Source organism: Ursus americanus, chromosome 23, assembly GCF_024610735.1.
Source record: "Ursus americanus isolate L20-20 chromosome 23, mUrsAme1.1.p, whole genome shotgun sequence".
Classification (NCBI taxonomy): Eukaryota; Metazoa; Chordata; class Mammalia; order Carnivora; family Ursidae; genus Ursus; species Ursus americanus.
Window position 1 is genome coordinate 20,841,759 of NC_142149.1, and position 27,294 is coordinate 20,869,052.

At 52.8% G+C, this 27,294-nt stretch overlaps 1 protein-coding gene across 1 annotated transcript; it reads left to right on the top strand.

Moving 5' to 3' along the window:
• Positions 1 to 5,858: 5,858 nt before the first annotated feature.
• On the top strand, positions 5,859 to 27,015 carry TNS4 (tensin 4). Its single transcript, XM_045781669.2, has 13 exons — positions 5,859 to 5,927; positions 8,655 to 9,186; positions 15,292 to 15,715; positions 16,789 to 17,213; positions 19,297 to 19,383; positions 19,710 to 19,835; positions 21,227 to 21,319; positions 21,425 to 21,502; positions 22,504 to 22,572; positions 23,419 to 23,587; positions 24,520 to 24,588; positions 24,835 to 24,861; positions 25,387 to 27,015. The coding sequence occupies exons 2-13, from the start codon at positions 8,748 to 8,750 to the stop codon at positions 25,526 to 25,528; spliced, it is 2,148 nt and encodes a 715-aa protein (XP_045637625.2). The 5' UTR covers positions 5,859 to 5,927; positions 8,655 to 8,747; the 3' UTR covers positions 25,529 to 27,015.
• Positions 27,016 to 27,294: the final 279 nt, after the last annotated feature.

Here is a 27,294-nt window from a genome sequence, read left to right on the forward strand (position 1 = left end):
GACCGGGTTCTCTGCTTGAGCTCCCACAAGGACGAAACCAAAGGCTCCAGGGGTGCTGCGGGCCAAGGGCTGGCCAGGTGCAAGCCATGACCACAGAGCTGAGCTCAAGAAGTGAAGAGTGGGCCTGCTGGCAGAGGTCGGGGGCGGGGAGGCGTGAGAGCACAGTGTGTCCTTTTACTCACCTACTAGGCTCGGCAGGAAGCCTTGCTCATCCAATGAGCTCGCTTTGAGCCTAGGGCTATGCAGGATCACACAGCACCTTCCTCCTTCCTCTAGGGGCCAGGGATCCCTTCGGGGATTGGCTTCCTCCAGAGCAGGGACCACATTTGCTTCATCTCTCTGGATCCCTGCTGGGCCTGGTACAGCGTCAAAAGCCTGGTGGCCCCTCCCACAGGTTGTTCCTGGCCTAGTGGGTGGAGAGGACTCAGAGCTCTCTGCTCTAACCCCAGGTGGGAGGGGGGGAGGGCGTGCCATAAAGGAAGGGGACCAGCAAAGTGCTCCCTGGGGGAGACTAATTCTGCCTGAGGCTCAGGCAGAAGCCTTCATGGAAGAAGTAGCATTTCCGCAGGTCCTTGACAGAGGAAGGCTAGCATTTGGAGCAGAGAGGTGGGCAGTGATTGCTCTAGGGTAAGCAAAGTTCCCATGAGATAAGTCTTGAGGTAGAGGGAACTGGACCCTTCTGGCTTGGGTCACTGCTGTTCCTGGTCAGGGTTGGGGCACAGGCACCGATGTCCCTAGGAGTGTCCCTCCACCTCCACTTCCCTAGGGAGAACGAGAAGCCCACCCTGGGCCCCAAGAGGGGAGGGATTCCTGGAGCCACAGGACCCTGTGCAGGGCGGGTGCAGACTGCAGAGACCAGCCTGCATTGCCTTCACATGCCTGTTAGTATCAGGGGAGGGTCCTAGAAGGCAAGGACCCGAGTGTCAGTCTGGCTCTGTCACCACTTGCCATGGGCCCTCAGGTCACCCCTTTCCCCACCTGTGTCCCTCTCTGAGCCTCAGTGATGCATCAGATCAGTGAAATCCAACATTCAAGGTAAAGCACATGTACCCCTAGGGTAACACACAAAGACCCACCAGCATGGGGGAAGAGGAATTTTAGAACTCAAGGTATATGCATTCACATGTATTCTCATCTAAAAGCAAGAAAGGAATTTGGCTGTCATAATGTTTAACATACAGATGTTATGTACCCCTCTCGGCTAATCACATCCCCCTGCATTAGTCAAGGTCTGGAGGGAGGTGCAGGTGCCCCTTCGAGCCACAGCTTGAGAGTGGAACCCTCACTCTGTTGCTCACTTTGCAACAGATTGTAACAGACTGACACTTACATATGCCCAGTTCAGTGGAATTAGCAGATTGTAATGTCTGATTCAAATTAAATGAAGCCTCCTGACAAAAGGACAAGTGGCCTAAAAAGATTTCTGCAAAGAAACAGCAAGAAAAGAGCAGTGCCTCCCCCTAATCCTAGGACATGATTTCATGTGACATTTCATAAAGGGAAAACAAGGGTTGTCTGTTGAGTGCTACAGTTGCTGTTTCCAAAGATGAAATCTCTTTCATCAGGATAAAGGTGAACTTTAAACAGTTGTTGAGGAAGTAACTTTTTTGGAAGGAAAATAATATAGACAGCATTTAGAAATAAGATTTGAAAGTGTTCCCACTGTTGCAAGATTTTGTTGCTGAAAATCCTGTGTGTGCCACGATCTTTCCTATCGACGCCTTAAAAAAAAAAGGAGTTTTTTTAACTTGCTTAAACGTCTTCCAAATGAAGAGTTTGAGTGGGTTTAAAATCCATTTGCTGAAAGTATTAAAATGCAACATATTCCGATTTCTTTGCAAGAACAACTGATTGACATGAGAGAAGATGGAAATTTGAAAGTCAATTTTGAACAAAACCTTTGCATAATTGGTGGATGGCACCGAAAATTGAACAATGAATGTCATGAGTTAACGAGCAGAGCCCACAGGGCATCTCATCCGTCTGGATCTAGGTATTTCCATGAGGCCTCCTTTTCAGCTGTGACAGTCTTGAAACCTGAATATTAAGTAAACCGAATTTAGTACTAGGCATTCAAGTCACTGCTCTACGAAGTGTTAAACCAGGCTTTTCAAAAATAAAGAAGCATATTCAAAAGCGTTGCTCTCACTGTGAGAGCAAAAAAGGGATTTTATACCATGATTAAATGAAAGTCCATAAACATTACTTTAAAACATGGTTTTTATTTATTACATTTTTCATTTCTATGTCTATGGTTTTACAATGGACATGATAGAATAATATACATGATATCTGATTTGTACGTATATGAATAATGTACCGAATGCCTTTTGTAATGTACATATATTTATGTAATGTACATACCAACATATGTTCGCGTATATAGTTCATGTATATAAAGTTCTATGTATATAATTTATAAATTCATAGTTACCGGGGGTGCCTGCCCAACATTTTTTACTGATGGGACGTATGAACAATACAGTTTGAGTTCAAGGATGTCTGCAGGGCCAGGGACGCCCCCCTCCAGCTCTGGCGGTAGAGACTGCATGGGGCGCCCTCTGTCCTGGGTAGGGGTATTCATAACAAAGATGTTCCTGGACTGGGGCTCACCTGGCCTGCAGGTGGAATTTCAGGCATACACATTTTGTAGCTAAGGAGCCAGAGGTACAGAAGAGTGAAACCTGAGACCACTCTGCCTTCTGAGGGCAGCCCCTTCGTAAGTTCTAGAACGCCCTCCCTCTTCTCCTCCTCGCCCCTCCCACTCTAACAGGGGAAGGAAAACAAAACTTTCCTCCCGCTCAGAGAGAATCAAGAGGCCCTGAGAGGGTAACTATCTTTCCTGGAGCATCATAGCAAATTGGCAATGCAGACCGGGTGTGAATTCAGGCATCCAGAGGGCCAGCTCCGACCTTTTACCTGCTTTGCTCTCTCTGGACCTTGATGCAAAACCTGGTTTTTAGGTACCAAAATTCTCACTAACATCTCTTTTGGGAAGCCCTTCCTGCTATTAATTGTAGTCTTGCATGCTGCAAATAAAGCCTAGAACATGCAGGATGCTAACCACCCAGGTCAGTTCTGTGCCTCATTGTAGCAAAGAACATCCCTCCCCAACATCTTTCGCATCTGTCTTAGCCCCAAAGGAGAGAGAATTCCAGAGAAAAGTAAGGCCTGCACTTCTGCTGTGCTGTCAGGGGGCTCGACATCTCCCTGAAGCAAAGATCTTTCTATGGCACAAATATGTTCATGTTATTCCTTCCCTGGTCCTACTCTGCTTAAAACCATCCCCTTTATCTCCACTGCCCATAACAGAACAGCCAGGCTGCTTAAGGCAACCCACATACCCTTCTCCCCCGGACCAGCATCACCCACAGGCAGGAAACAGAAACCGCACTAGCTAATTTAAGCAGAAAGGAATTTCATGCGTTCTGTGCTTACAAACTCATCAGAAAGGCTAGAGGAACAGGCTGCACCTGCAGGAATGGCTCCCAGGAAAACATGGGACTCACCTTAGGACCTGCCCCCCTCTGGCACCTTCAGGAAGGGAAAGAATCAGGAGCTACCCAAGGTCTGTTGACCTCAAGAACCATCACCTAACTGATTCAGGAGCAGGAAGTTGTTTCAGCAACAACATCTCCACACCCATAAAGCTGGACACTGGCTGCTAGAAGGCAGCAGCCCCAGAATCTTGGTGTCTCCACAACCATGCTGACCAGCAGCCACAAGCCGTGTTCCCAAGACCACGTGATCGACAAAACCTGTTGCCTAACCAGGACTCCAGAGGCGAGGGAGGGTGAGAAGTACAGAAAGATGCATGTTCTGCCTTTTTGAAAATCAGTTAACATACTCCATCACATCAACAAGCTGAAGAAGAAAAATCACACAATCACATCCATAGACGCAGCAAGAAGTTCTGTCCCACCGCTTGGGGAGACTCATGTCCAGGGGAATGCAGGGGAAGGAGAGGAGCAGAGAGAGAGTGGGAGAGAGGCACGGCGGCATGGGGAGGGGTAGGCAGGGTCCGTAAGGCCGCTGAGGCTGGAATCAGTGTTCCTAGGACTGGCTTAAGGTGTAGGAAGCGGACAAATGTAAACCAAAAAAGCCACACCTTCCAAGAAAGACGATGACCTCAGGCACAGGGTCATAAGCTGGGGGCCTCCCGATCCCGAAGAACTGCCACAAAGGCTGTCCTCTGAGCCAGCCCCCAGGGAGGGAGCCAGGGTTAACGCCAGACCCAAGGCAATCACCTGCCTGTGACCTGCCCCTGCCACGGCAGACCACGGCAGACGCACTCAGCAGCTGTCCGTCTTCACTGCCCCGCCCACTCCGCACCCCCACCTGAGCAGCAGGGGGAGGCCACTCTGTGCCATGCACCCTGGCTTGTCGCTCGCAGCTTGCATCCACCTCACTTTCTTCAGTCAAAGACACAACTGCTCCCCGAGCCGTGTACCAGCTGGGGTGCACAGATATCCAGAGATGACTTTTAATGCGACCATCAGGAGGGAGCACCTTTTTGTAACTTTGCCCAACTTTGCTCCCTGGCCTCCCATGATCCTGGTTCACCATGCCTCCACAAAGCCACAGGGCAACAAAAACTTTAAGGCTGGGGCGCCTGGGTGGCTCAGATGGCTAAGCATCTGACTCCTGGTTTCGGCTCAGGTCCTGATCTCAGGGTTGTAAGATCAAGCCCCCCCACCATCGGGTTGGCTCAGGGTGGAGTCTGCTTGGGATTCTTTCCCTCTTCTCCCTCCCCCTCATACACTCTCTCTCTCTTAAATCAATCAATCAATCAATCAATAAAATCTTTTAAAAAAAAATTTTAAGGCCAAAAGCATTTCCATTGAGCATATTGGGGTCACCAAGCAGCCCACCTGCCCATCTCTGAGATTAGCCACTGCTGGGATCACCATGAGTCCCTGAGCTAGAGACTTCGCCCAGACCAATCTGCCCAGACCTGGCTCAGCTCTGCCACCAGTGCCCTCCCCCACTGTGACTGGATGGCCCCTCACAAAGCTCTGGGACCCCGGCACAGAACAAGAAGGGAGTTGGGGCCAGGGAGAGGGGACGCTTAGACTTCTGGTCTTTCTGCCGTCACCCCTGCGTGGAACTCTCACCCTGCGGCACAGACCAGACCATGCCGAAGGATAGCCTGTGAGTGAGTGAAGCGAAGTGTGGCTCCAAGCCCTTCTGAAAGTCCTCCAGACCCTCCGAGCCTCCTCCCAGTGAGCCGGAAGCCCCATTCCCAGGCGAAGAAGAAAGAACAAGAAAATGTAAGACCTATGCCCAGTCTTAGTTCCAGTGGGCCCCTACCCTGTGTCTACCCCAGACAGTCTGGAGGGGGCGGGTATGGGAAGGGTCTCCTGCCCACTGGCATGCTGCCTTCCTAGGCCAAGGCCTTCACTTTCTGCTAGTTCTGCCAGCCCGTGGTCCTTCTCCTGGCTGGCACACGGTGGGAGGAATGCCCACAGCACACCTTAGTCCTAACAAGACCCTGTCCCTAGGGCAGAGTTTGTCTCTAACAGCTCCACTGACCACATGGTACATGGACCCCTCTCCCCCCCACAACAAGAGGCAGTTAGGAGGGGTGAGGGGGCAGGCAAGCAAGAAGCTTGGAAAACACGCCCACGCATGCACACGTGCGCGCACACACACACACACACATGCACGCACAGCCCCAGCAACCGCCAGGCCCGTGCCCGTGCCAGCCCCACCTGAGCTCATCACGACGCAGGAGGGGTGGGGCCTGCAGGCTATCAGCCACGTGTAGCGCCTGGAGGGGAAGAGGGAGGGAGGGAGGGAGGGCCACCTGCTCTTAAGGCAGGTCTGGAGGTGAACTGCACCTCCCCTTACGTCTCACCTGGACTTTGAGCAGTCTTGGTCCGAGGAGCCAGGAGTGAACACAGCCGTCAGCCTGCCCTGGACACCAGGTATGTGCCTTTATTCTCTAAGGAGAGAGGGAGATTCAGCACCTTCACCAGCCTGACTCATTTAACGCTTTGTCCTCAGCTTCTCCACCTGTCCTGGGGGCTGGAAGTAAAAGCAGAGGGAAATGGGAGGAGGCTGTAGATGAGAGAGGTGGTCCCAGGATCACAGACCCCGGAGTTCAGCACTTTAAGAGAATGAAATCTGTACCCCTCCGTGTACAGATAAGAGAACCAAGGTCCGGAGGAGGGGCAGGGGGAGTGGGGACGAGGCTTGCCAGAGGTCGCAGAGACTTTGGAAGGGAATGGACGAGGACCCAGGCCTCCTGCCTCCCAGTGCAGAGCACAAAGCCTGGCCCTGAGCGCCCCCCTGTGCTGGGCACTCCAGAGGCTGCCAGGAAGCCAGGGGTGGGGGCCATGGCCAAATTCTGCTTCACTGGATCTGGGTGGAGGGGATGAAACAATCAGAAGCCTCTGGTCAAGGACGGGGTTGTGGGGGTAGCTATTGAGGCAGACTGCTTTTGAGGAAGCTCAGGCTTCACCTTCTGTTATCTTCTCCCTTTGCTGACCTGGGCTCATGACAGGAGGGAGAAATTAAGTCAGCGAAGTGGAAATGGGGATTTGCCAAGGTTTCGGGATCCCCCTGCCTCCGGAGCCCTTGGGAACAAAGAAAGATATTTGAGTCCAAATCTGAAGGGGGAAGGTATGGGAGGGACCTATGCATAGGGCAGAGCTGGTCCGAGCCCTCCCATGTTTACGGGCAAGTACACGCGCATACACAGACACACACCCAGAGTCTGGAGCCCCAGGGACCCTCCCCTCCACCTTAGAGAGGGAAAGAAAGAGCTAGAGAAGTGGGCTGGTGAGTTGGTCCAGGAGTAAAGGAGTGAGACCTAGCCCCGGCCCTGGGGGGTATGCTGGGGATTCAGGGAGTATTCAAAGTGAGAAGAGTTTGAACAAGAGCTTGAGGGGCTGCCTGCCTTTTGCTCAATCCCAGGCCCGTCCCACTGGGTTCCAGAATCCCAGAAGGGGCAGGCGTGAAAAGGGTCTTAAATCTATGAAGCAGTGACATAAGGTTAAGAGTTTGGGACTGCAGGGGCGCCTGGGTGGCACAGCGGTTAAGCGTCTGCCTTCGGCTCAGGGCGTGATCCCGGCGTTATGGGATCGAGCCCCACATCAGGCTCCTCTGCTATGAGCCTGCTTCTTCCTCTCCCACTCCCCCTGCTTGTGTTCCCTCTCTCGCTGGCTGTCTCTATCTCTGTCAAATAAATAAATAAAATCTTAAAAAAAAAAAAAAAAGAGTTTGGGACTGTGGAGCCAGGAACGCCCAGGTTCAAAGTCCCTGCGTTCAAAATGCAGTTCTGCCAGTGGCTTCTGCAGGGTCTGTGACCTTAGGCAAATCCCTGAACCTCTCCAGCCCCCCCAGTAAGAGTACCCTCCTCAAAGAACCACCGAGAAAATGAAAGGAGTAAACTTTAAGCTCTGTTATTATAATAGTCCCATCATACAGATGGGACAACTGAGGCCCATGGAGGAAAGGGTAGCACAAGAGCAGTTTCCAATCAGTAAGCAGGCATCCTAGGTTCTGGTCCTGAGTGATAACCCAGGCCCCCAATGTGCTCTGCAAAGTCAGTAACCCCAGCCTCCTCTGTGGGGCCCAGCCAAAAACCCTGCAGGATGCACTGAGATCCTGCCCCAAGAAACTTGGGCCACTTGGAGCATGTGAGGAAAGAGCCGCAGCTCCGTGTCCCCAGCTGCCCCGAGGAAGGAGCTTGGAGGCCTATTCCCTTCCACTGCCATTTATAGACTCTCTTCCCCGTGCCTGGGATGCACCGCCCCTCCAGGCCCCAGCCAAGGAGAGGTCTGGCAACAGAGCCTACAGGAGCCATGGGGGACCAGGGAGCCTGACTTTGCTCATTAACTTACTGTGCGACCTCAAGCAAATCATACGCCCTCCCTGGACCTCAATGATCCCTCTGCATTTGTACTCCAAATAGTATAGGGAGTTAGGAATCCAAGGCCCTTCCTCCAGGAAGTCCTCCCTGACCTCTGCACCAGTGCCTACAGAGTCTCCTCTGTTTTGCCTCTCCATGGTAACGCTGTTTATAATTGCTCACCTGCTTACTTGTCTGTTTCACTAACTGGCCCACACACAGTAGCAGCTAAATGCAGGGTTCCTGACATCGGGCAGCCCGAGGTCCAATCCTGCTCTGACACTTGTATGACACAGTATGATGCTTGGGCAAGTTACTGACCTCTCTGTCCCTCCATTCACACATCATAAAATAGAAAATAACAGTATCTACCTCATAGGGTTGTTAGGAGGAGTTTAAAAGACTATGTGTAATATATATGCATAGTATTGACTCAATAAATATTAACTGGTATTTATTTAATAAAGAAGTCTGTGACATAGCAGAGATTCAGTAAACTCTATTGAAGTGATTTTTGACAATCCCCTGCATAATGCTTATTGTGTGCCATGCACCGTTCTAAGCATGTTACAAATCTTAACACATTTTATAGTTAAGGAAAACTGAGGCTCAGAGAAGTTAATTAACTTGTCCAACATTGTACAGCTAGTAAGTCATAGAGCCGGGATGCAAACCCAGGCAGTCTGGCTCCAGTATCCATGCTTTTCATGAATGAATAAATATGCCTTTGCTTGGGGGGAGGAGTGGGAGGGGCTTCAACTACCAAAGTTACTCAGTTCCCAAACCTGGCCTTTTTCAGGTCCTGGGAGCTCCTGGTCAGCAAGCGACATCTCTGGGGTGTAAGTGAGGCTGGTTTGAGGCTAGAGGTAAACCGACGTTCACTGACCCCACCATGTCGCAAGTGATGTCCGGCCCCTTGCTGGCAGGAGGCCATGCAGTCGGCTTGACTCCCTGCGAAGAACCCAGGAGGGCCCTGCACCCAGCACCCAGCCCCAGCCTGCCACCCCAGTGTCCTTACTACACCACAGAAGGCTGGGGAGCCCAAGCCCTGATGGCCCCCACACCCTACAGGGGGCCCCCCATTAGGCTCCAGCAGGGCCCACAGGCTGGAGCCAAAGCCAGCTGCCTCCTGCAGTCCCCCAGTGAGCAGACCTCAGGGACCCTGGAGGACCTCGACTCCTACATTGACTTCTCACTGGAGAGCCTCAACCAGATGATTCTGGAACTGGACCCCACCTTCCAGCTGCTCCCCCCAAGAGCTGGTAGCCCCTGGGCGGAGCCCACCCAGAGCACTACCTCAAGGAAAAAGAAAGATGAGCCTGAAGCCTTGGGTAAGGACCTGGGGCCCAGTGCCAGGAGGGGGTGCTTGGGGACCAGACCTCATGAGGAAGAAGGACTTTTCTATCAAATCCGAGGAGCAGGGGACAATGTCCTGTTGGGAGGTGCTGTGCAGCCCTAAACAAGTTACTTAATCTCTCTGTTTTCTTTCCTATATAAAAGAAATATATACAAGTTTCCCTCACTATCCAATTCTATTTTGTTACTGAGTTCGGAAGTGATGGATACCTGTTTTATGTGATTTTTCAGAGCCTTTAAATAAGTTAATATAGATATAAAAATTTCATACAATGCCATGCATGTAAATAAGAGCTCCAGAAATGCGGAGTCCCTGAACCTCACTGTTCTGTAGTATATCTCTTACTAACCTGGGTCCCCTGAAACTTTTATAGGATTGCTATCTGGGCCCCTGTCCCTGTTTAGGGGAGTCTGTCTCCGGGGAGGCCCAAGCTAGAAGTAGTGGGGTTGAAAAGACACAGAATTCAGTCTATTTAGGGCGGGACCCTGCTGTGCGTAAGCAGTGGTGTGCTGATAAATGTTTAGCAACTAGCTCCATGATGGGGTGGCAGAAAGCCCTGATTGGAAACGTCTGCCAAATTTCACAGTATAGATTCTCCCACCATGGCCAATCTCCAGCTACCAACACGATGTCACTGAATGTAGCACTGGAAATACCTATAGATGGCCATTACAGTCTATGTATATTTCCACCATACCAATACAATAGATAAAAATAACCTAAGACTAGAGATAATAGTGGGGCACCTGGCTGGCAAGCGACTCGTGACCTCAGGATCATGAGTTTGAGCCCCATGCTGGGTTTAAGAGATTACTTAAATAAATAAAACTTTTTTTAAGGATTTTATTTATTTATTTATTTATTTATTTATTTATTTATTTATTTATTTATTTATTTAAGAGAGGGTGTGCAGCATACAAGCAGGGGAAGGGGCAGAGGGAGAGAATCTCAAGCAGATTCCATCCTGAGAGTGGCTCAGTCTCACGACCCTGAGATCATGACCTGAGTGGAAGCAAGAGTTGGACATTCAACCAACTGAGCCAGCCAGGCGCCCCTAAACAAATAAAACTTAAAAAAAAAAAAAAAGAGTCTGGATAATAGCAAAATCCAGTTAAATAATTGGGATATGATGAACTGAATTTATTACTTCTGTTTTTATTGTAGGTTATTTCATTGTAGGTTTATGTAATTGAATTTTTAAATAATGTCCGAGTTTAGAAATCAGCTGGACAAAAATCCTTAAAATTTAACAATCAGCTCTTGCAAGCTGGTACAAGCCAAGTTCAATATATCACTGCATCCAAGGGAATCTAGAAATCACTACATCTGGTGTCAATTTCCCAGACAAAAGGTTTCAAGTATTTGCTGAGGATGAGGGTCAAGGAGGAGCCTCCCCCTTACACAGGCTGGAAGACCGAGGTCTCCAGGGGTTTAAAGGATCAGCAACGGGTTAAGGGGTACAATTGAGATTAGAAATAGGGTCCATGAGAATTTCTACTCATTGAGCACTTATAATACCCAGGCTCTGTGCTGAGCACCTTACAGGAGAACATTTAATCCTCCCAATCTAGCCCCATGAACTATCCTATGACCATTTTACAGATGAAAAAACTGAGGCTGAGGGACTTCAGTAAGGGCCAGTCTAGCCTAATCACTGGAGGTGGGCAAACCTTACACCAGCTAGTGACTTCACTCCTTTGTCTCGTATTCTTCATCTGTAATATAGAGATGAGTTCTTATCTCAAAGGGGTTGCAGGGTTTAAGAGAAATAACACTTGGGTGTTTATCAGAAATCCTGACATGTTGTTAGTCATTATAAATGGTAGCTGTTTTAATTAAACACTGCGGTTGCATTTAGGACCCGCCCCAGGGTAGGCTATGGGTCTGGGGTGGAAGTGAGCCCAGCACCCAGGTCCTTTGGCGTCCCAGTTCCCAGTCTGCAACCTACCTTCTGCTCCTCCCATCGAGCATTGCCTGCCAGGGCTGTTAAAAGAACCACCTCTACCCCCCCAAGATCTTCCTGCCTCTTGAGGCCAGTCACAGGCATGTCTCTGCAGGGAGGGTGGCTTGGGTCTAATTACCATTGGCAGGAGCAAGCCCAGGGCTTTAATGTTCATGCCCCAAGGCATGGGTTCCACACACTCAAGGCCCGCTGGGGCAAGACCAGTCTCTGTGGAGCGTCCACATGTATGGGGTGGGGATGTTGACAACATCCCCTTTCTGTAAGGGGCAGTGGTCAGTAGTCTGTGTTCTCAAATGCCCTGGACACAACCTGCCACCGTGGGTATGTGTCCATCTGACTCTGGGTAGCAGAGGGGTTCGGGGGACAAGCAGGCAGCCAACAGTGGTCAGAGAGTCCTGATGAAGCCCCTTCATTCTGCCCTAGCGTCTTCTGATGGAATAAGACAATCCTCTCCTCTAACCATTGCGTGACTGGTGGTAATGAGAATTTACTACCTCCTGAGACAGCCGGCATCGTCAGCTCCCTGTTAGAAACTCCTTCCCTGCGGTCACTCTGATCGCGAATAGTGTGTCACTGTGATGGGTGGCACCTGTCCCGTGCATCTCAACCTCCCAAAACCCTCCCTCCCCTCAGACCACCACTACCGGTGACAGAGAGCTTGCCGGCCCGTGGCTACGTAGCTAGTTCTGGGCACCGTGGTGAGTTTTCACGGGACCAAATGTATCCAAACGTGTGGGACGCCCTCCCTTTGCCTCTCATCCTTCCTTCTCTTGGGGTGTCAAAGGGAAGATGTTCTGTCGTTGTGGTGCTAGCAGACGTTCACTGTTTCTCTTTGTCCTCACTTGGCAAAATTAAAAGTGAAGCATCGGCTATCCCGTGTTTCTCCCTCCCCTAAATATATGTAGATAGATTTCGTAGTGCACGATCTCGACATCTACCCTGCGAAGGAAACGTGGTAGCCTCATTTTACAGATGAGAAAGCGAGGCTCAGGGAGAAGTAATGACCCAGGGTCACACCGCCAGTGGCTTGTAGGTCAGGCCTCAAAGCCTGGGCTTCCGGCCTCCAAAGTCTGCGTTCTTGCCTTTCTCTCTCTCTTCTCTGGAGCTAGTTTCCTGCCCTCCAGAGCTTCGAAGAACAAATCTGTTTGGAGGCAGCCTACAGGCTCCTCTTCGGGGCTCCACCTCCCACATTGCTCCCAAACCTCCCCCAGCTTCCCTGTCCCTGCCTCTTGCTGACCTTCCTTCAGACTTACCCTGGGGGGCTCCCATCCCACAGGGAGCATGGCTATTCCAAGCAAGCACCATATCCATCTCCGCCACCCCCCCCCCATCTTTGGAACAGGCACCCACATTTCATTTTCCAGTCATTTCTGCCAGGCAAGGCTGTTTGCCAACCCCAAGTGAAGGGTGTTTAATAACTGTATCTCTGCCCCCCGCCCACGTGCCCCCTTCCACCAGCCCGGCCTGGTGCTGGCGCCTGCATCCACCCAGCACTGCTCAGACTTGCCCCAAGGGTCTGTAAACAGTGGCTGCACCCAGGTGAGGGTGTGGGGGGCCTCCACCTTCCCTAGCCACATGCACCTCAGGGCAGGTGACTCACAGCTCCAGGACTCCTTCCTTCCTCCCTTCCCACTCTGCTCTGCTTGCTCAGTGCCCTGAGCAAGGCCTTTGGTCGGCTGTTTGGATGACCCAGTGAGCGGAAGCCCGGAGCTTCACCGAGACACCCTCCCCCAAAGCAGCCAAGCACCTTTTCACAAAGCAAGGCCTTGGGAAAGGGTCCTGAGGAGTCCCTCGTCCTGGAAGAGGCCCTCCAAACACGGCACAGGAGCGGGAGTCAGATTCCTCCCCTCCCTGGCTGTGTGGCTTTGGATATATCACTTAACCTTTCCGAGCCTTGATTTCTCATCTCTTATGCGGAATTCGTAATATTTTCTACTTCAATAGAGTTGTTGTGAGGGTTAAATGAGCTAATATAGGGAACATGTTTGCAACAGTGCTGGCACACAGCACTCAGTAAATGCCAGCCTTTATTAAAAATTCTGCAATAAAGGCCAACTCCATTGCCACATTTCTCGGAGCCTCAGTTTCCTCCTCTGTAAAAGCAATGCCCGCTGGCATTGGGCATAAGAGCCAAGAGGATTATGGGTATAAACACTATAAAGTCCTATAAAAATAGAAGTGCTGGCCAAACTTCCAAAAGAATCCACCCCATTCCAAGACCTCTACTCTTTCAGAACCCACAACACGTTGTGCCAAATAGTCTTCTCTTGCTTTCAGCAGTGGGACTCCCACCTTAGCTGGACAGTGTCAGCCATCTGGGCAATACTGACCTCAAAAAGCAGGCGGGCAGGCAGAAGCTCTCCGAAGCTCACCATGGGCCAGGCTCCAGGCACCATTCATCAGTGTCTTTTATCCTTACCACAACCTCGGGAGGTTGGTTTTAGATCCCCACTTTGCAGATAAGGAAACTGAGGCTCATAGTGGTTAGGAAAGTTAGCTGAGGCCTCTTGGCGGGAAAGTGGCAAAACCAGGACTCACACCCAGGTTTGTCTGACAGCAAAGCCAGGCTTGTTCCTACACCCCTTGGAACAGCAGGCCCAGGTCAGCCTGCCAGCAGCCCCCCGTCTGATGTAATCCTCCACCCCCACCCCAGCCCAAGCAGGCTCAGACAGAGGCAGTAACCCCGAGCAGACTCTGAGGTCCTACCCGGGAGCGGGCTGGGGCAGGCAGGGATTCCATAGAGTGGGCGGGAGTTGGTGCATATGCCAAAGCCCAAGGGGGTGGGAGGCTGGCAGACAGGAGCTGAAAGTGCAGTTTCCCGCTGACTTTGCCCCAGTTTCCATCCTGGGAAGCCGGAGGCAGGACTCAACAGGCCTCCAGGAGGGAGCAGCTAGGTAGCCCCCACCTTCCACCACCTTTGCTGGAACAGCACCAAGGACAGTTCCCCTCCCCCAGATCAGGAGGAGGGGTATCCATACTCACCATGGGGAAAACCACAGGGTACCCCACTCCAGGGAGGCGCGAGTTCTCAGAACAAGAGGTGCCCCCACTGGGGAACAGAAAGAGCATTGGAGTGAGTCACCACCCTGGGGCGTGTTTAGTAACCAACAACTGTGTACCAGCTAAAAGCATGGCCTGGGAGGTCCACAGCTTGATAACGTAGCAAACCCTGGCCTCTGGGAGCTCCTACTCTGAAACAGAGTTCTCAAACTCTAAAGTGCGCTCAGATTCCAGGGAGTCTTGCTAAAATGCAGATTCTGCTTCCGCAGGCCTGCGGTGGAAACTGAGATTCTGCACATCTGACCAGCCCCCAGATGACATGCCGCTGCTAGGCGGGGGGCCACAGTGCTGTGGCTTGGTGCCCATTGGAATCAGCTGGAGAACTAAAACAGCCTGAGGTCTGGGTCCGCACCGGAGAGTCTGATCTATTTGGCAGAAGGTGTAGCCTGGGCATTAGGACTTTTAAAAGCTCGTCGGGTGATTCTAGTGTGCACCCAAGCATGAGAACCCCTGCTTTGAGTGTAGGCACAGATGTAGAAACAGCCTTCACCTGCCCTGAGCAATGAAGGCATCAGAAAATGTGACTGGCACCCTCTTTAGGCGGTCATTTCAACCTGGGGAAGGGGACATTCATACAGGCCTCTTGGCGGGAAAGTGGCAAAACTTCTCTTAAAGTATTTACCATGTGCCAGGAGCAGTGTTATGCCGCCTACATTCATCTCATTTCATCCTTACTGTAACACCAAGAGACTGGCTATAGTCACCCCTTTCCACAGGTGTGGAACCTGAGGCTCGAGTTGGTGACGTCGTTTGGCCAAGTGCTCTGACAGTAAGTGGCAGAGCCAGATCTGAATCCCAGGTCTGTCAGACTCCAAGGCCATGTTCATTACACCGCATCTCCCCACCAAAGGAAGAAATCACAAGGAGGGGGACTTTGGAACTGTGCTTAGAAGGTGGAGCTGGGTACTAATCGTAATCCAGCAAACTTCTCTCTGAGCCTTGATTTCCTCATCCTTCTAAAGGAGGGGAGACCAGACGGTCTTGAGGACTCTTCCAGCATTCCTATTCTGTGAGTCCAGCCTCCTGGATTTCACCAGTGCTCTGCTCTCTCCCCAGACATAAAGTACATCGAGGTGACCTCCACCAGATCAAGGTGTCACGATGGCCCCCAGTGCTGCTCCAGTCCATCTGTCACCCCGCCCTTTGGCTCCCCGCGCAGTGGTGGCCTCCTCCTTTCCAGAGACATCCCCCGAGAAACTCGAAGCAGCAGCGAGAGCCTCATCTTCTCTGGGAGCCAAGGCAGGGGCCACCAGCGCCCCCCACCCTCCTCTGGGGCTCCCTCTTCTCATCCCCCACCCTCTCCCAGCATCTCTATCCCCTGCATGGGGAACAAGGCCTCGGGCCCCCATGGCTTGGGCTCCCCACTGGCGGCTTCTCCAGGCTTGGAGAAGGGGCTGGGGGGCCTGGCCCCACAGCGGGGCAGCAGGGTCTCTGTGTTGTCAGCCAGCCCAGCATCCGATGTCAGCTACGTGTTCGGAAGGTAGGTCGCTCCCACTCTAGCTTCTGATATTGCCTCTGCAACACACACACACACACACACACACCCTAAAATCATAGACAGGCACCCTGTTTTATCTGAGCAAAATCAGGATACACACCAAAAACAAAACAGTGAATATTCTCTTTTATGCCTTCACAGCCATTTGGGTCTCAAGCTTTCCTCAAGCACTTAGAGTATAACTCAACATCAAAAATTTTGATTTATGCCTACCTCTTGGGAAAAGAACTGTTACGTTCATGAGACTCACCTGTATCCTTTCTAGCACTCAAACGACACATCTCAAAGAAGGGATTTTTTTTAAACCTCAAAACACAGGGATGTAAATAAATTTGGAGGCCTAGGATAAACCATTTAGGAAAGAAAAGCCTCCTTCCTCTGTTGCTAGCAAAACCTAGCAAGAGGGAGGCAACCTGCCTGTCCCTTCCTCCACCCCCAGCCCAGTTTGCTGGCCTCACAGCAGAGCTGCACACACACACCCATCCTGCCCAGGAGGACCAAACCACAGGACCTCTGCCCCCCACACCGACTCCAAAGCCGATGTGCCAAGGCAGTCCTTGGCAAGGAGGCTGGGATTCCACAGCCATGGCCATTGGCATGGGCCTCTGAGCTCAGAGAGAAGTCTGGCTGGATGCAGAGCTGGACTCCTCCTCTTCCTCCAGCTGGGGAGTTCCCTCTGCATCCGCCGTGGACATGGTCCAGCCTGTGCGCAGGGCTCTTGGGAATATTGGGTACTTGTGTGACAGCTCAGTCAGACCTGCCCCACTGGGAAGGCAGAGGGGCTCCAGTCCAGCATAAGCCCACATGACCTGCAGGGGATCAGCTCATTAGCTGCTTTAAATGACAAAGACTTTGTAGTGCAGGGACATTTCTTCAGCATCCCTTGGGGATCAGGTGGGCATGCACTTTGCTCTGGGCTGTGGGGGATGGAGTATGCAATACTCTATTTAACCAGAGCTATGGGCACCCAGATCAGTAGATTCCAGAGCCTGGCTCTGGCTCCTGCGAATCCACTGACACCCTAACACCTTGCCTCTCTGGTGCGCTCCCTGCAGCAGCCAGTCCCTCCTCCACTCCAGCGTCTCCAGTCATCAGTCATCTTCTAGATCCTTGGAAAGCCCAGCCAGCTCTTCCTCTAGCCTCCACAGCCTTGGCCAAGTGTCGCTGTGTACAAGAGCCAGTGACTTCCAGGTCCCCAGCAACCCCACCCCAAACGTGGGCCAGCCCAGAACAACTCACTCCCCGCCACTGGCCAAGGAGCATGCCAGCAGCTGCCCGCCATCCATCACCAACTCCATGGTGGACATACCCATCGTGCTGATCAACAGCTGCCCAGAACCAGGGTCTCCCCCATCCCAGCAGATCCCAGGACACCAGGACTCTGTCCGACCCGGGGCCACTTCTTCTAGCAACTCTTGTCCAGCCACCAAGAGCCACAGCCAAACCCTGCCAGATGCCCCTCTCATCACGTCCTCGGAGGGTATGTTGTAAACCAATTCTTGAACCGTTGTGAGGTTTGGCTTGGGGAAATAGACAAAGCATCAGTGGGTTTCTGCAATAGCAGGTCAACACGCTGAATACCTACTGTGTGCCAAGCACTTTGCCAAAGAGTAGAGACAAGAGAGTGGACACAGTTTAGAAAGAGAGACAAAAACCAAGGATCACTATAGAGTAGAATAAACACAGGAGTAAAGAGATGTCCTAAGTCTTAAAGGACCACAAAGGAAGGGGCGATCCTTTTAGTGTAAAAAACTGGGAAAGCTCCTTGGAGGAAGTGATATGTGAGCTGGATCTGGAAGAGTGGATCAAATGTCTGGAGCCAGAGCAGGAGAGGAGGGGCATTCCCAGCAGAGGAACAGCAAGTCCGCGGTCAGGAAGGTGTAGAAGTACATGCGTGTTTAAGAAATGACTGGAGTGTTGGGTGTGGGATGAAGTAATTGAGTAATCTGGGGCGAGATTGGGAAAGGTCTTGAACACCAAGCTAAAGAATGGATTTTACCCGTTAGGCCGCGGGGGGTGGTGGGGGGAACTAGCAGGGAGTCTAGAACAGGAAAGTGATGGGGTCAGAGTTACGCGTTCAATAGATCACTCCGGCGGCTGGCTGCGTGGCAGATGAATTGCAGGGCCCGGCCTGGGCAGGGAGAGCAGTTTTGTTTTGATTTTCATCATGAAGTGGTCCAGACAAGCTGTAACGGGGGCCTGCACCAGGGCGGGGCAGGGCGGAGGAGAGAGGACAGAGCCAGGAGACCCTCGGGATATGAAAACAGCAGGCTTGATGACTAACCCAAGAGAGGGAGAAGGAGAGTCAGTCCTACCTCTGACGTCCGTGGATGACGAGCACACACAGAGCCGACGGAGACAATGCATTCCAATTCAGACAGCTAAAAACCACAAAGCAGCAAACACCCTCCTTCCCGTACTCTGTGACTTCAGGCATCCAAAAAGAACAAAACCAGCCACAACCCAAAGCAGTAAACACAGAGGCTCAGGCTTAGCACCCACAGGGTCCGCCTCTCCAGAGCAGAACCCCTGCAGAGCCCCAGGGACACTGTCCCTGCTCCCCCCTCACTCAGCCACAAGCATCAGGGTGACTCCTGGGGGGCGTGATGTCCACTCTGGCCCACACTGCCATTCAGGAAGCCATGTCAATGTAAGCAAGAGAAAAATGGCATGACAGGCGTGTCGTTGAGTCTGCTCTGATCGTTTTCCCGGGGCAAATCATTTGCAGATTTTAGTACATTTTTTTTTTTATAATGAGCTACTCTCAACTGGCCACAACACACCTTTTCAAAATGCCAAAATTGAAAACCACTGTTCTCTGCCTTAGGGACCCAGGGAAATGGCCATTTTGTCATCGCAAAGAACACATTTACTGAGTCCGGTGATATTCCCATCCTGGTTTGGTGATGCCCCAGGATGTCACTAATTATACCCTGGGGTCTAAACAAATTCTGCAAACTATTCTCAAAACAAAATCCATGCTAATTACCTAGGCTATTGGAACGTCAAAAAAACCCTCGGAGACTGTTTAGTACACTCAGTCCCCTCTGGGCTCCAGGAGCAAGACAGTTGTCCCAAATCAGAGTCAGGAATCCTGTCCCCTGACTTCCACACAGGCTCACCTACCCAGATCCACTGCCTTCCTTTCCTCAAACTTTTCTTTCATTTTCTTTTCCAAACTGAATGTGCCCCCCAAGACACTTGTAGGATTCTTAAGGGGGAAGAGAGGGTAAAACCAAACATGCAATGCATCTTACATTCCCTTATTTATCCCTTCTTTCAGTCCACACCAGACAACACAAGATTTGAGAAACTGTTTTTCATTAAACTGAGATTTTATCTGTTTGTGATTCATTACCAAGGATACAAGGGGAGACTCCTAGGTCCTAGATGCGCCAAGCCCTGAATTCTTCTGTTAGATTTTGCCTCTTGTAGGCCGTCGGAGATACAGTGGGGTTGGGGTGGGGTAGGGTGGGTTGAATGGGACTACCAGGCAGAGGCAGGGGAAGGGTCTCTCAGCTCCCCTCTGTCCAGCCTAAAGGGTCCCCCCTCTCTGTCTCCAGGTCCCACCAGGGACATGCAGCCCACCATGAAGTTTGTGATGGACACATCTAAATACTGGTTTAAGCCAAGCATCTCCCGGGAACAAGGTAAAAGGAAGCACTGTTTCAAGGGATGAGTGACCCAGGAGTCAAGCCTGGGTCTTGCACCTTGCATCAGGCAGATGGGGCCCTGGGTCATGGCAGGGGAAGGAATAGCAAATGGTAGATCCAGGGGAGGGGGGTGTCGTGCGAACCTCATGTCCTGAGGAAATAGGGACTGCAGCAGGAAGAGTGGACATTAGACAATAGGAAGGACTTCCTGGGAACACAAGGTGATTCTGTAATGTCTGCTCTATGAAGATTATATGGGGCTGAGGGACAGGGGTGTTCAGGTGGAGGGGGGGTAACTGTCTCTGACCCAAGGATTTTTCCAGCAATCGAGCTGCTGAGGAAGGAGGAGCCAGGGGCTTTCGTCGTGAGGGACAGTTCCTCCTACCGAGGCTCCTTTGGCCTTGCCTTGAAGGTGCAGGAGGCCCCTACGCCTGCCCCAAACCGATCAGGTACGCCCCAGTCTCTGTCCTCACTCATGGCCTCACAGAGGCTGTGGTAGGTTCTAGTCCCAGCTCCACCGCTGCCTTGCCGCAGGCCCTCGAGTACTCCTGGGAGGGGGGTCAACCTCAGCGCTCTCCCAGCTGCCTTCCTGCACCAAGGCTCCGCAAGGAGCTCCTTCCACAGCAAGCCTGAGCTGACTCTGCCTCCTGGAGTCCCCAGATCCCCTCCTCTGCTCTCATGGGGGGAAGAGGAGGAAGTTCCCAGCCCCTCTCCAGGATGCTCTCCTCTGGGCACCCCCCTCTGTCCAGACCAGCTTTATTGTGAAGGAACCGAATGTAGTACTAATGTGTGTGCCCTAGCTTATCACGTGTATGTGTCAGTTTATCACACGTGTGATAGCTTATCGCATGCTTTCCGGTGGTCTCGCACACGCAACACACATCTCTGGGCACCCAGCCTGCACTGGGATACCTCGCTGGGGAGATAGATGGAAACAGATCATTATAGTACAAGGTATAAGTTCCAGCCCTTCCCCAAACCCCAGAAGTATAGCTCTCATATAACAAATGGATGAGGTTGGGGCGCCTGGGTGGCTCAGTTGTTAAGCGTCTGCCTTCGGCCCAGGGCATGATCCCAGGGTCCTGGGATCGAGCCCCGCATCGGGCTCCCTGCTCCACTGGGAGCCTGCTTCTTCCTCTCCCACTCCCCCTGCTTGTGTTCCCTCTCTCGCTGGCTGTCTCTCTCTCTCTCTGTCGAATAAATAAATAAAATCTTTAAAAAAAAATGGATGAGGTAAATGGGGCTGCAAGAGTTAGTTAATGACCCCCTCCAAAGCAAAGATGGAAACCCCAACTTCATGCTGTCTACACTATGCCACTCTGTCCCAATAAGAAAGTGACCTCTGGGGCAGTGTTGGTTATCAAGGAAGGCTTGCCAATGAGCACAGAGAGGAGGAAGCCATGGGCTGGCGGAGAGGAGGCAGAGGGGCACTGTTCGCCCTCCAGGGCTAGCCTAGCTCCAGCAGGGACCATCTGGTAGAGAATAACAGTACCTGGGAAGGAGTGGGTAGAGGGGGAGAGATATCAGGCTGAAGGATTAAGATTTGATCTCAGTAGTCGGTAGGACCATCCCTGGTGCTCTTGAGACCAAGAGAAAGATCTCCTGAGAGGAGAATTACTGGACGCAGAAGCCTTGGAGCAAACATGTTGGCACCTCCTTTGTGGGAGGCCTTGAAGATAGGGTTCCACCCAGCAGTCCCACACCAAAGCAGGGGGATGAACCAGTTAACCTCTGGATAGACCGGGAGGAAGCAGGTCAGGGAATGAGTTGGTCAGCGCTCGACTAACACCGGGCTCTGGAACTCCCATCCACATGCACTCTTTCTCCCGTCTTTGTCCAGGTGACGACAACAGTGACCTCATCCGCCACTTCCTCATCGAGTCTTCCGCCAAGGGGGTGCATCTCAAAGGAGCAGACGAGGAGCCCTACTTTGGTGAGCCTCTCCCGCCTGCAGGCTGCTAGGTGGGCCCCACACTCCTGGGCTGGGAGACTGGTCTGGGGGAAGCCTTCTCATGCAGGGCTGCCTGTTTCCTTGCAGGGAGCCTCTCTGCCTTTGTGTGCCAGCATTCCATCATGGCGTTGGCGTTGCCCTGCAAACTCACCATCCCACAGAAAGGTGGGTCTGGGCCCCCAAGAGGCAACACCAGGGCACTGGGCATGACTGTTCTTACTAGAAAGACTCCTAGTAGTCACGTCTCACCTTATTTATGGATTAGTATCACAGTTGAACGTCCTTCGCCTAGCATCCATCAGCATTTCCACTTCCTGGCTTGAGAATTTGAGAATGTCGACCTCTCTGAGCCTCTGTTTCCTCCTCTATGAAATGGGGACAGCCATCATCATACTTAGCTTCAGGACTGGCTGGGGGTTAAATGAGCCGGTCTAGGCAAGGCTCTTATCACAGAGTACGTGTTTGATAAATGGGAGCCTTCTTTGAGAGGATGAAAGGAGAATAAATCAGCCGGTTTGGAGAGGGTTGGTTTTTTTCTTCCAGGTCCACCCTTTATTGGGCACTCCCTTGTTCACTCCCCCCTCACGACTGTGTCAAATAGGTGTTATCCCCATTTCACAGATGGGAAAAGGAGGGCTCAAGGAGCTGAGTAACTTGCCCAAAGGCACACAGGTCAGACCGCGAACTGAGGTCAGGAAGTCCCATCCAGAGCCCCCAGCCCAGCCGCACCGCCAGCCGGAGTAGATGATCTCCGGGTGTACAGGAGGAGCAGCAAAGGGGTTCTGGGAGAGGAGTCAGGGCAGGGGGAGCCCCCAGTGTGGTGATGGGGAAAGCCTGCTTACTTTCTGCAAAGAAAGGCCTGGGTTTGGGATGGGCTCTGAAAGGAGGGTGGGAGGCTTCTGAGGACCAGGTGACTGCAGCAGTCCAGGGGCTGGAGGAGTGAGGAGGGAAAGGAGGGATCAAAAGCCTTGCAAGTGAGGCATCTGGGTAGCCCCAAGTGGCCCCGTTTGTCTAATTACGGTAATCACACCAGGTTTCTCAACGGCTTGCTTCCTGAAGGTGGGAGCGGAGGTGGGAGATGTTCAAAGGGATTAGTGTTTTTATGAGAAGAGTCCGTTCACTCCACCCCCGCCCCCTCTGGGGCCTGTTACTTTGCTTTTGCTCAGAATTGGGAGGCGGAGACTCCTCAGACCCCACTACAGACAGCCGGGCCTCCTGCCTGAAGAAATCTGCAGGTGAGTGACATGGGGGAGGCTCCTGGCTTGGCTGTGCCCCCCCGGAGGGCACCTCCCAGCCCCCCACACACACATGTGCACACACAGGTCCACACATGTTCCCGTTACAGCTTTGTTTCTTCACCCTTAACAAGGTGTCCCATGGTCTTCCCCGTCCCTATAAAGCTGGAGGTGAGAGTCTGCAAGCTTGGGGGTGGGGGGCACGGGGGTGGCAGGAAAGAAGGAGGTTGGTGAGGCTTACACCCCGTCCTGCACACACATGGGCACACGTGGATGTGCCGGGGCCTCTCTGGTTCTGAGGGACCTGCCCTAGAGGTGATCTCTGGGTCTGGGATCCTCTGTGAAGTGTTGGGTCCAAGTCTTGGGGGTTTCTACCAGGGAAAGGTTGCTTCTCTTCATGGCCAGGGGCCAGGCACAGATCAGCGCTTGTCCGAGTGCCCCCTCCCCATTCTTGTCTTCTCCACCTTCTCTTGACAATGAACCAGGCCCCGGGGTGGGTGGAGGTGGAAGCACTGCCAGCCATGTTTCTGGACAGAAGGAAGATTTGCCTGGACATCCCTACACAGAGAGCAGCAGCCCCTCCCTTACTCCACCCGAGAGGGCCCGAGGCCAGGGCAATGCAAAGCAACAGATGCCCCCAACGTCCTCTGGGGTTGGCCTCGAACTGCAGTCACTCACACACTCCTGCCTGCCTGGCTGGTGGCTCAGAGGAGCCCCACTGGATTCCTGAAGAAGGAAGAGCCCTGACGCCGGCTCAGGGCAGAGGGCGCCAGGGCCTGGGGGACCCTACCTGCCCCTACATGGTGGATCCTGGCAAAGCCTAAGCACGGCATTTCCATCCCACAGGCTGCCACGCCCTGTACCTGACCTCCGTGAGTGTAGAAACCCTGAGTGGAGCCCTGGCCGTGCGGAAGGCCATCTCAACCACCTTTGAGAGGGACATCCTCCCCACACCCACGGTGGTTCACTTCAAAGTCACTGAGCAAGGGATCACCCTGACCGATGTCCAGAGGAAGTAAGGAACTTCCCTTGCCCTGGGGCGGCTGGGCGGGGCAGGGGGATCTGGAGGGGATGCCTGAGATGACCGTGGATCAGTGATGAAGGTAGGATTCAGGATCCTGGACCCAACGTGGTCAGTGACTTGCTGAGTGACTCCAGGCAAGTTCTCTGCCTTCTCTGGGCCTCATGCCAATGACCATCTACCAAAGTCCCCCTTCCCTGTGACCAGTGGAGATCGAATTAGCCAATATTCACCGGGCACTGGTTAAATCTGCATCCATTGATGGAACACCTGCAGAAGGCCAGACTCTGGCTGTCCACTTCAACACAGTGGATGAAATCACTCCTGCCCAGGCTCAGGGCTTCACAGTCTAGCAGGAGCCTGGTCCTGGGCTGGAGGAATAAGAGATGAGCAAGACATCATTCCTATCCTCAAGCAGTTAAGTGACACAGTGGGCAGGGGGCAGAGAGAGTGTAGGAAACATGAATATGCAGGACACAAGGCAGATTCACTCCAGGAAAAGAGAGTTCAGGGCACCTGGGTGGCTCCGTAAGTTAAGCGTCTGCCTTCGGCTCAGGTCATGCTCTCGGGGTCCTGGGATTGAGCCCTGCGCCAGGCTCCCTGCTCAGTGGGGAGTTTGCTCTCCCTCTCCCTCTGCCTCTCCACTCAAGTGCTCTCTCTCTCACTCTCTCTCTCAAGTGAATAAATAAAATCTTAAAAAAAAAAAAAAAAAAGGAAAGAAAAGAAAAGAAAAGAAAAGAGAGACGTGCAAACATGTGCCCCAGGGCCCAGCAGTGGGAAAAGTCATGGCAGGCTATACGGGGTCTAATTGGGAGGCTTCTTGGAGAGCAGGGCATCTGACTTTGGGAGAGCTGGAGGAGATGGAAGTAAGACATGGCACTGAGACAGGCTCTCCCCAGCTCTCCTTCTCTCCCTGCCTCTTCCAGGGTGTTTTTCCGGCGCCATTACCCCCTCACCACCCTCCGCTTCTGTGGCATGGACCCCGAGCAACGGAAGTAAGTTCAAGGCTGGGCCAAACTCACAAAGCCATCCAGGGCCTAGCTGCCCATTGAGGTTCCTTGCTGACTCTGGGACTGGGGTCACAGACAAAGCCTCGAGAGGCCAGGAGCAACAGGAGGAGGGAGGGTGGGACCCAGTGCGGTGTGGTCGCCGCTGGCCGTTGTCCCCAGCTGCTGAGCCAGAGTCCTGTGGAATGCAGAGAAACCTCAGTACTCATTCCTGTCCATCTTCCTTTCCCACAGGTGGCAAAAGTACTGCAAGCCCTCCTGGTAAGGCCTTCCTGTGCCCTGTCAACCACCCTAAAATATCTCCCTGGGCCAGAACCTGGGACCCCACAAGAGGAGAAACTTGGGGAAGGAGGGAGGCCCTGTCCTGACCTTAAGAGAGCCCATGGTTTTGATGGGGGTAGCACGGGCCCTGGTCCTCAGACAGCCTCCAGTCTGAAGGGGGAGACGTGAGCCTGGGAGCCTTTGGTCTTATGTAGGAGGCACAAGCTTTAACCTCTGGGAGCCTTAATCTATGGGGATGCCCCAGTCTGATGGTCAAGACACATCCTTGGCCTCAGGAAGCTTCCACTCTGATTAGGAATACACAGGTCCTGTCCTCAGGGAGCCCCCATTCAAAAGGAGGGAAACCTCAGTCTTGAACTCAAGGATCTCCCAGTCTGACAGAGGAGGCCCATCCTACACTCCGAGAGCTGGGGAAAGGGCAGGGAAGAGCACCATACTAGCTGAGATCACCCCTCCCAGCCTCTCTGGGCCCCACCACCTCACTCAGGCTGTGTCCTCTACCAGGATCTTCGGGTTTGTGGCCAAGAGCCAAACAGAGTCACAGGAGAATGTGTGCCACCTGTTTGCAGAGTACGACACAGTCCAGCCAGCCTCCCAGGTCATCAGCCTGGTGGGCGCCCTGCTGCAGGACACAGAAAGAATGTAGAGGGAGGGAGCTTCCTTTTCCCCTCCCGGACATCGCAAAAGGGCTGGAACCCATGAGCGGGGGGCTTGTGGCCATACTAATGAGCCAATCTATTGGACTGGAGGAGAACAGTACCACGTTGAAACCCTGGAAACCCTATGACCGTCAGCAGTGACCTTCATCCAGACCCAGCTGGGTCTCAGTTTCCTCAACCATGGAAAAGAGGCCAATAGACAGGACTGGCTATTCTTCTCAGACCTTGGCATCTTAACACACTCCCTGTGATTCTGAAGCACACCCACATCTGAGGAGGCCGCATGGAAACAACCTCTGAAGCCCGCTGACTCCGTCAGCTTGGACACTACCAACACAGCAGCCTGAGTTAGAGACCTGCGACCGTCTGTCATGGAAAAGAGTAGGTGCTGGGTCAGGACCCATGGGCCCCTAGCCCAAGGCTGACCTGGGAGAGACAATATGCAAGGATCGACCAAAGGAGGGACGGTCGGACTCTCTTTCCCTCCATATCTGTTCCTTTCCCCACTTCCATAATGGCTTCTTGGGCAGCTGTCCCCAGGACTAAGCAGGATCTGCCTGCCCTGGATTCTTTAGGCCAATGTGGCCACGGTTGTCAGGGCAGCTTAGCAAGGGGGAACTTGTCCCCATGGGCAGAGACCACCCAGCTGCCCTCACGTTCCTGATGTCTAGTCCCCACCACTGCAAATGAGTATCAGCCCCATCTTTTCTCTCAATTTTTTGGTAAGTAAGTGTCCTCCAGTGGGCGTCACAACTGCCCTAAGTTTGCTTATGTAACCCACAGGAGGGAGGTGGGGGCAGGGAAACCCCCTGCTCTCCAGAGCAGACACAAGGGCCAGCTTTCTGTGGTTCAGCCTCAGCACCGGTGCTGCTGAGTGCCCCCTGTTCCCCAAAACACACACATAGACACACGCAGACGGTCCCCGCAGCAGGGCATCTGCTGGCCTTACAGCCACACGAGGGCAGCAGAGAGTCATGAATGCAGACAGGCAGCCAACTCAAGAGGTTTGGAGAAGCTGGGCGGTCTTTCCCCCACCCGCACCTCCATCAAGACTCCCAGGAAGCCAGAATCGTTTGTCTACCAGGCCTAGGGTCCTAAGAAAACCACACCGTGAGGATGGAAGAGGAGGCTCAGAGAAGAAACCCACTTTTGCTCTACAAGAAGCAAGTGCCTGCCCCCTCCCAGCCGTGGGCCCTGCCACCACTTCATTATCATTATCTTCGGCCAAAGTCGGGACTGATGGATTATGATTTCAACCCAGGAAACCAAACTGGACTGAGACTGCCCTGGGCTGGCAGAACTGGCTGAGAGCAGCCCACCCAGCCTGTGCTGAGGCACTGCCCCATCCCTGGAGAGCAGAGAACACTAGATAAGTTCTCAAGGTCATATTCAGGAGTCTGGCAGAGAGCCCCTCCTGTTACCCATGAATGCTTATGTAGTTCCCATGGAAAATAAAGTGTCTGTCTTGGCATAACCGTTAGTTCTAAGGCATTCAGGGCAGCCCCCTCAGAGGTGGAGACCTGAACAGAGAGGGGGACCTGAGCTGGCAGGTGGTGACTGCGTTGTAGGGAACACTCGCTCCTACACCCCTGGCCACAGCGGTATAGTCTGCGTTGGCTTCCCTTCACAAACCACCTCTTCAGCCATTCCGCGTCCCCCACATGGCCCACTCACGTGATTTTCTTCCTCGTGACATTCTGCCAGGAAGAGAGAGAGTTGAGATCTTGCCCAGGGCTGTAGGTGAGTCTGTGTG

Coding starts and splice junctions, on each gene's coding strand:
- TNS4 (XM_045781669.2), top strand. CDS start 8,748: ATGTCGCAAGTGATGTCCGGCCCCTTGCTGGCAGGAGGCCATGCAGTC. Junction 23,588..24,519: donor CTGACCGATGTCCAGAGGAA/GTAAGGAACTTC, acceptor TGCCTCTTCCAG/GGTGTTTTTCCGGCGCCATT. Junction 24,589..24,834: donor ATGGACCCCGAGCAACGGAA/GTAAGTTCAAGG, acceptor CCTTTCCCACAG/GTGGCAAAAGTACTGCAAGC.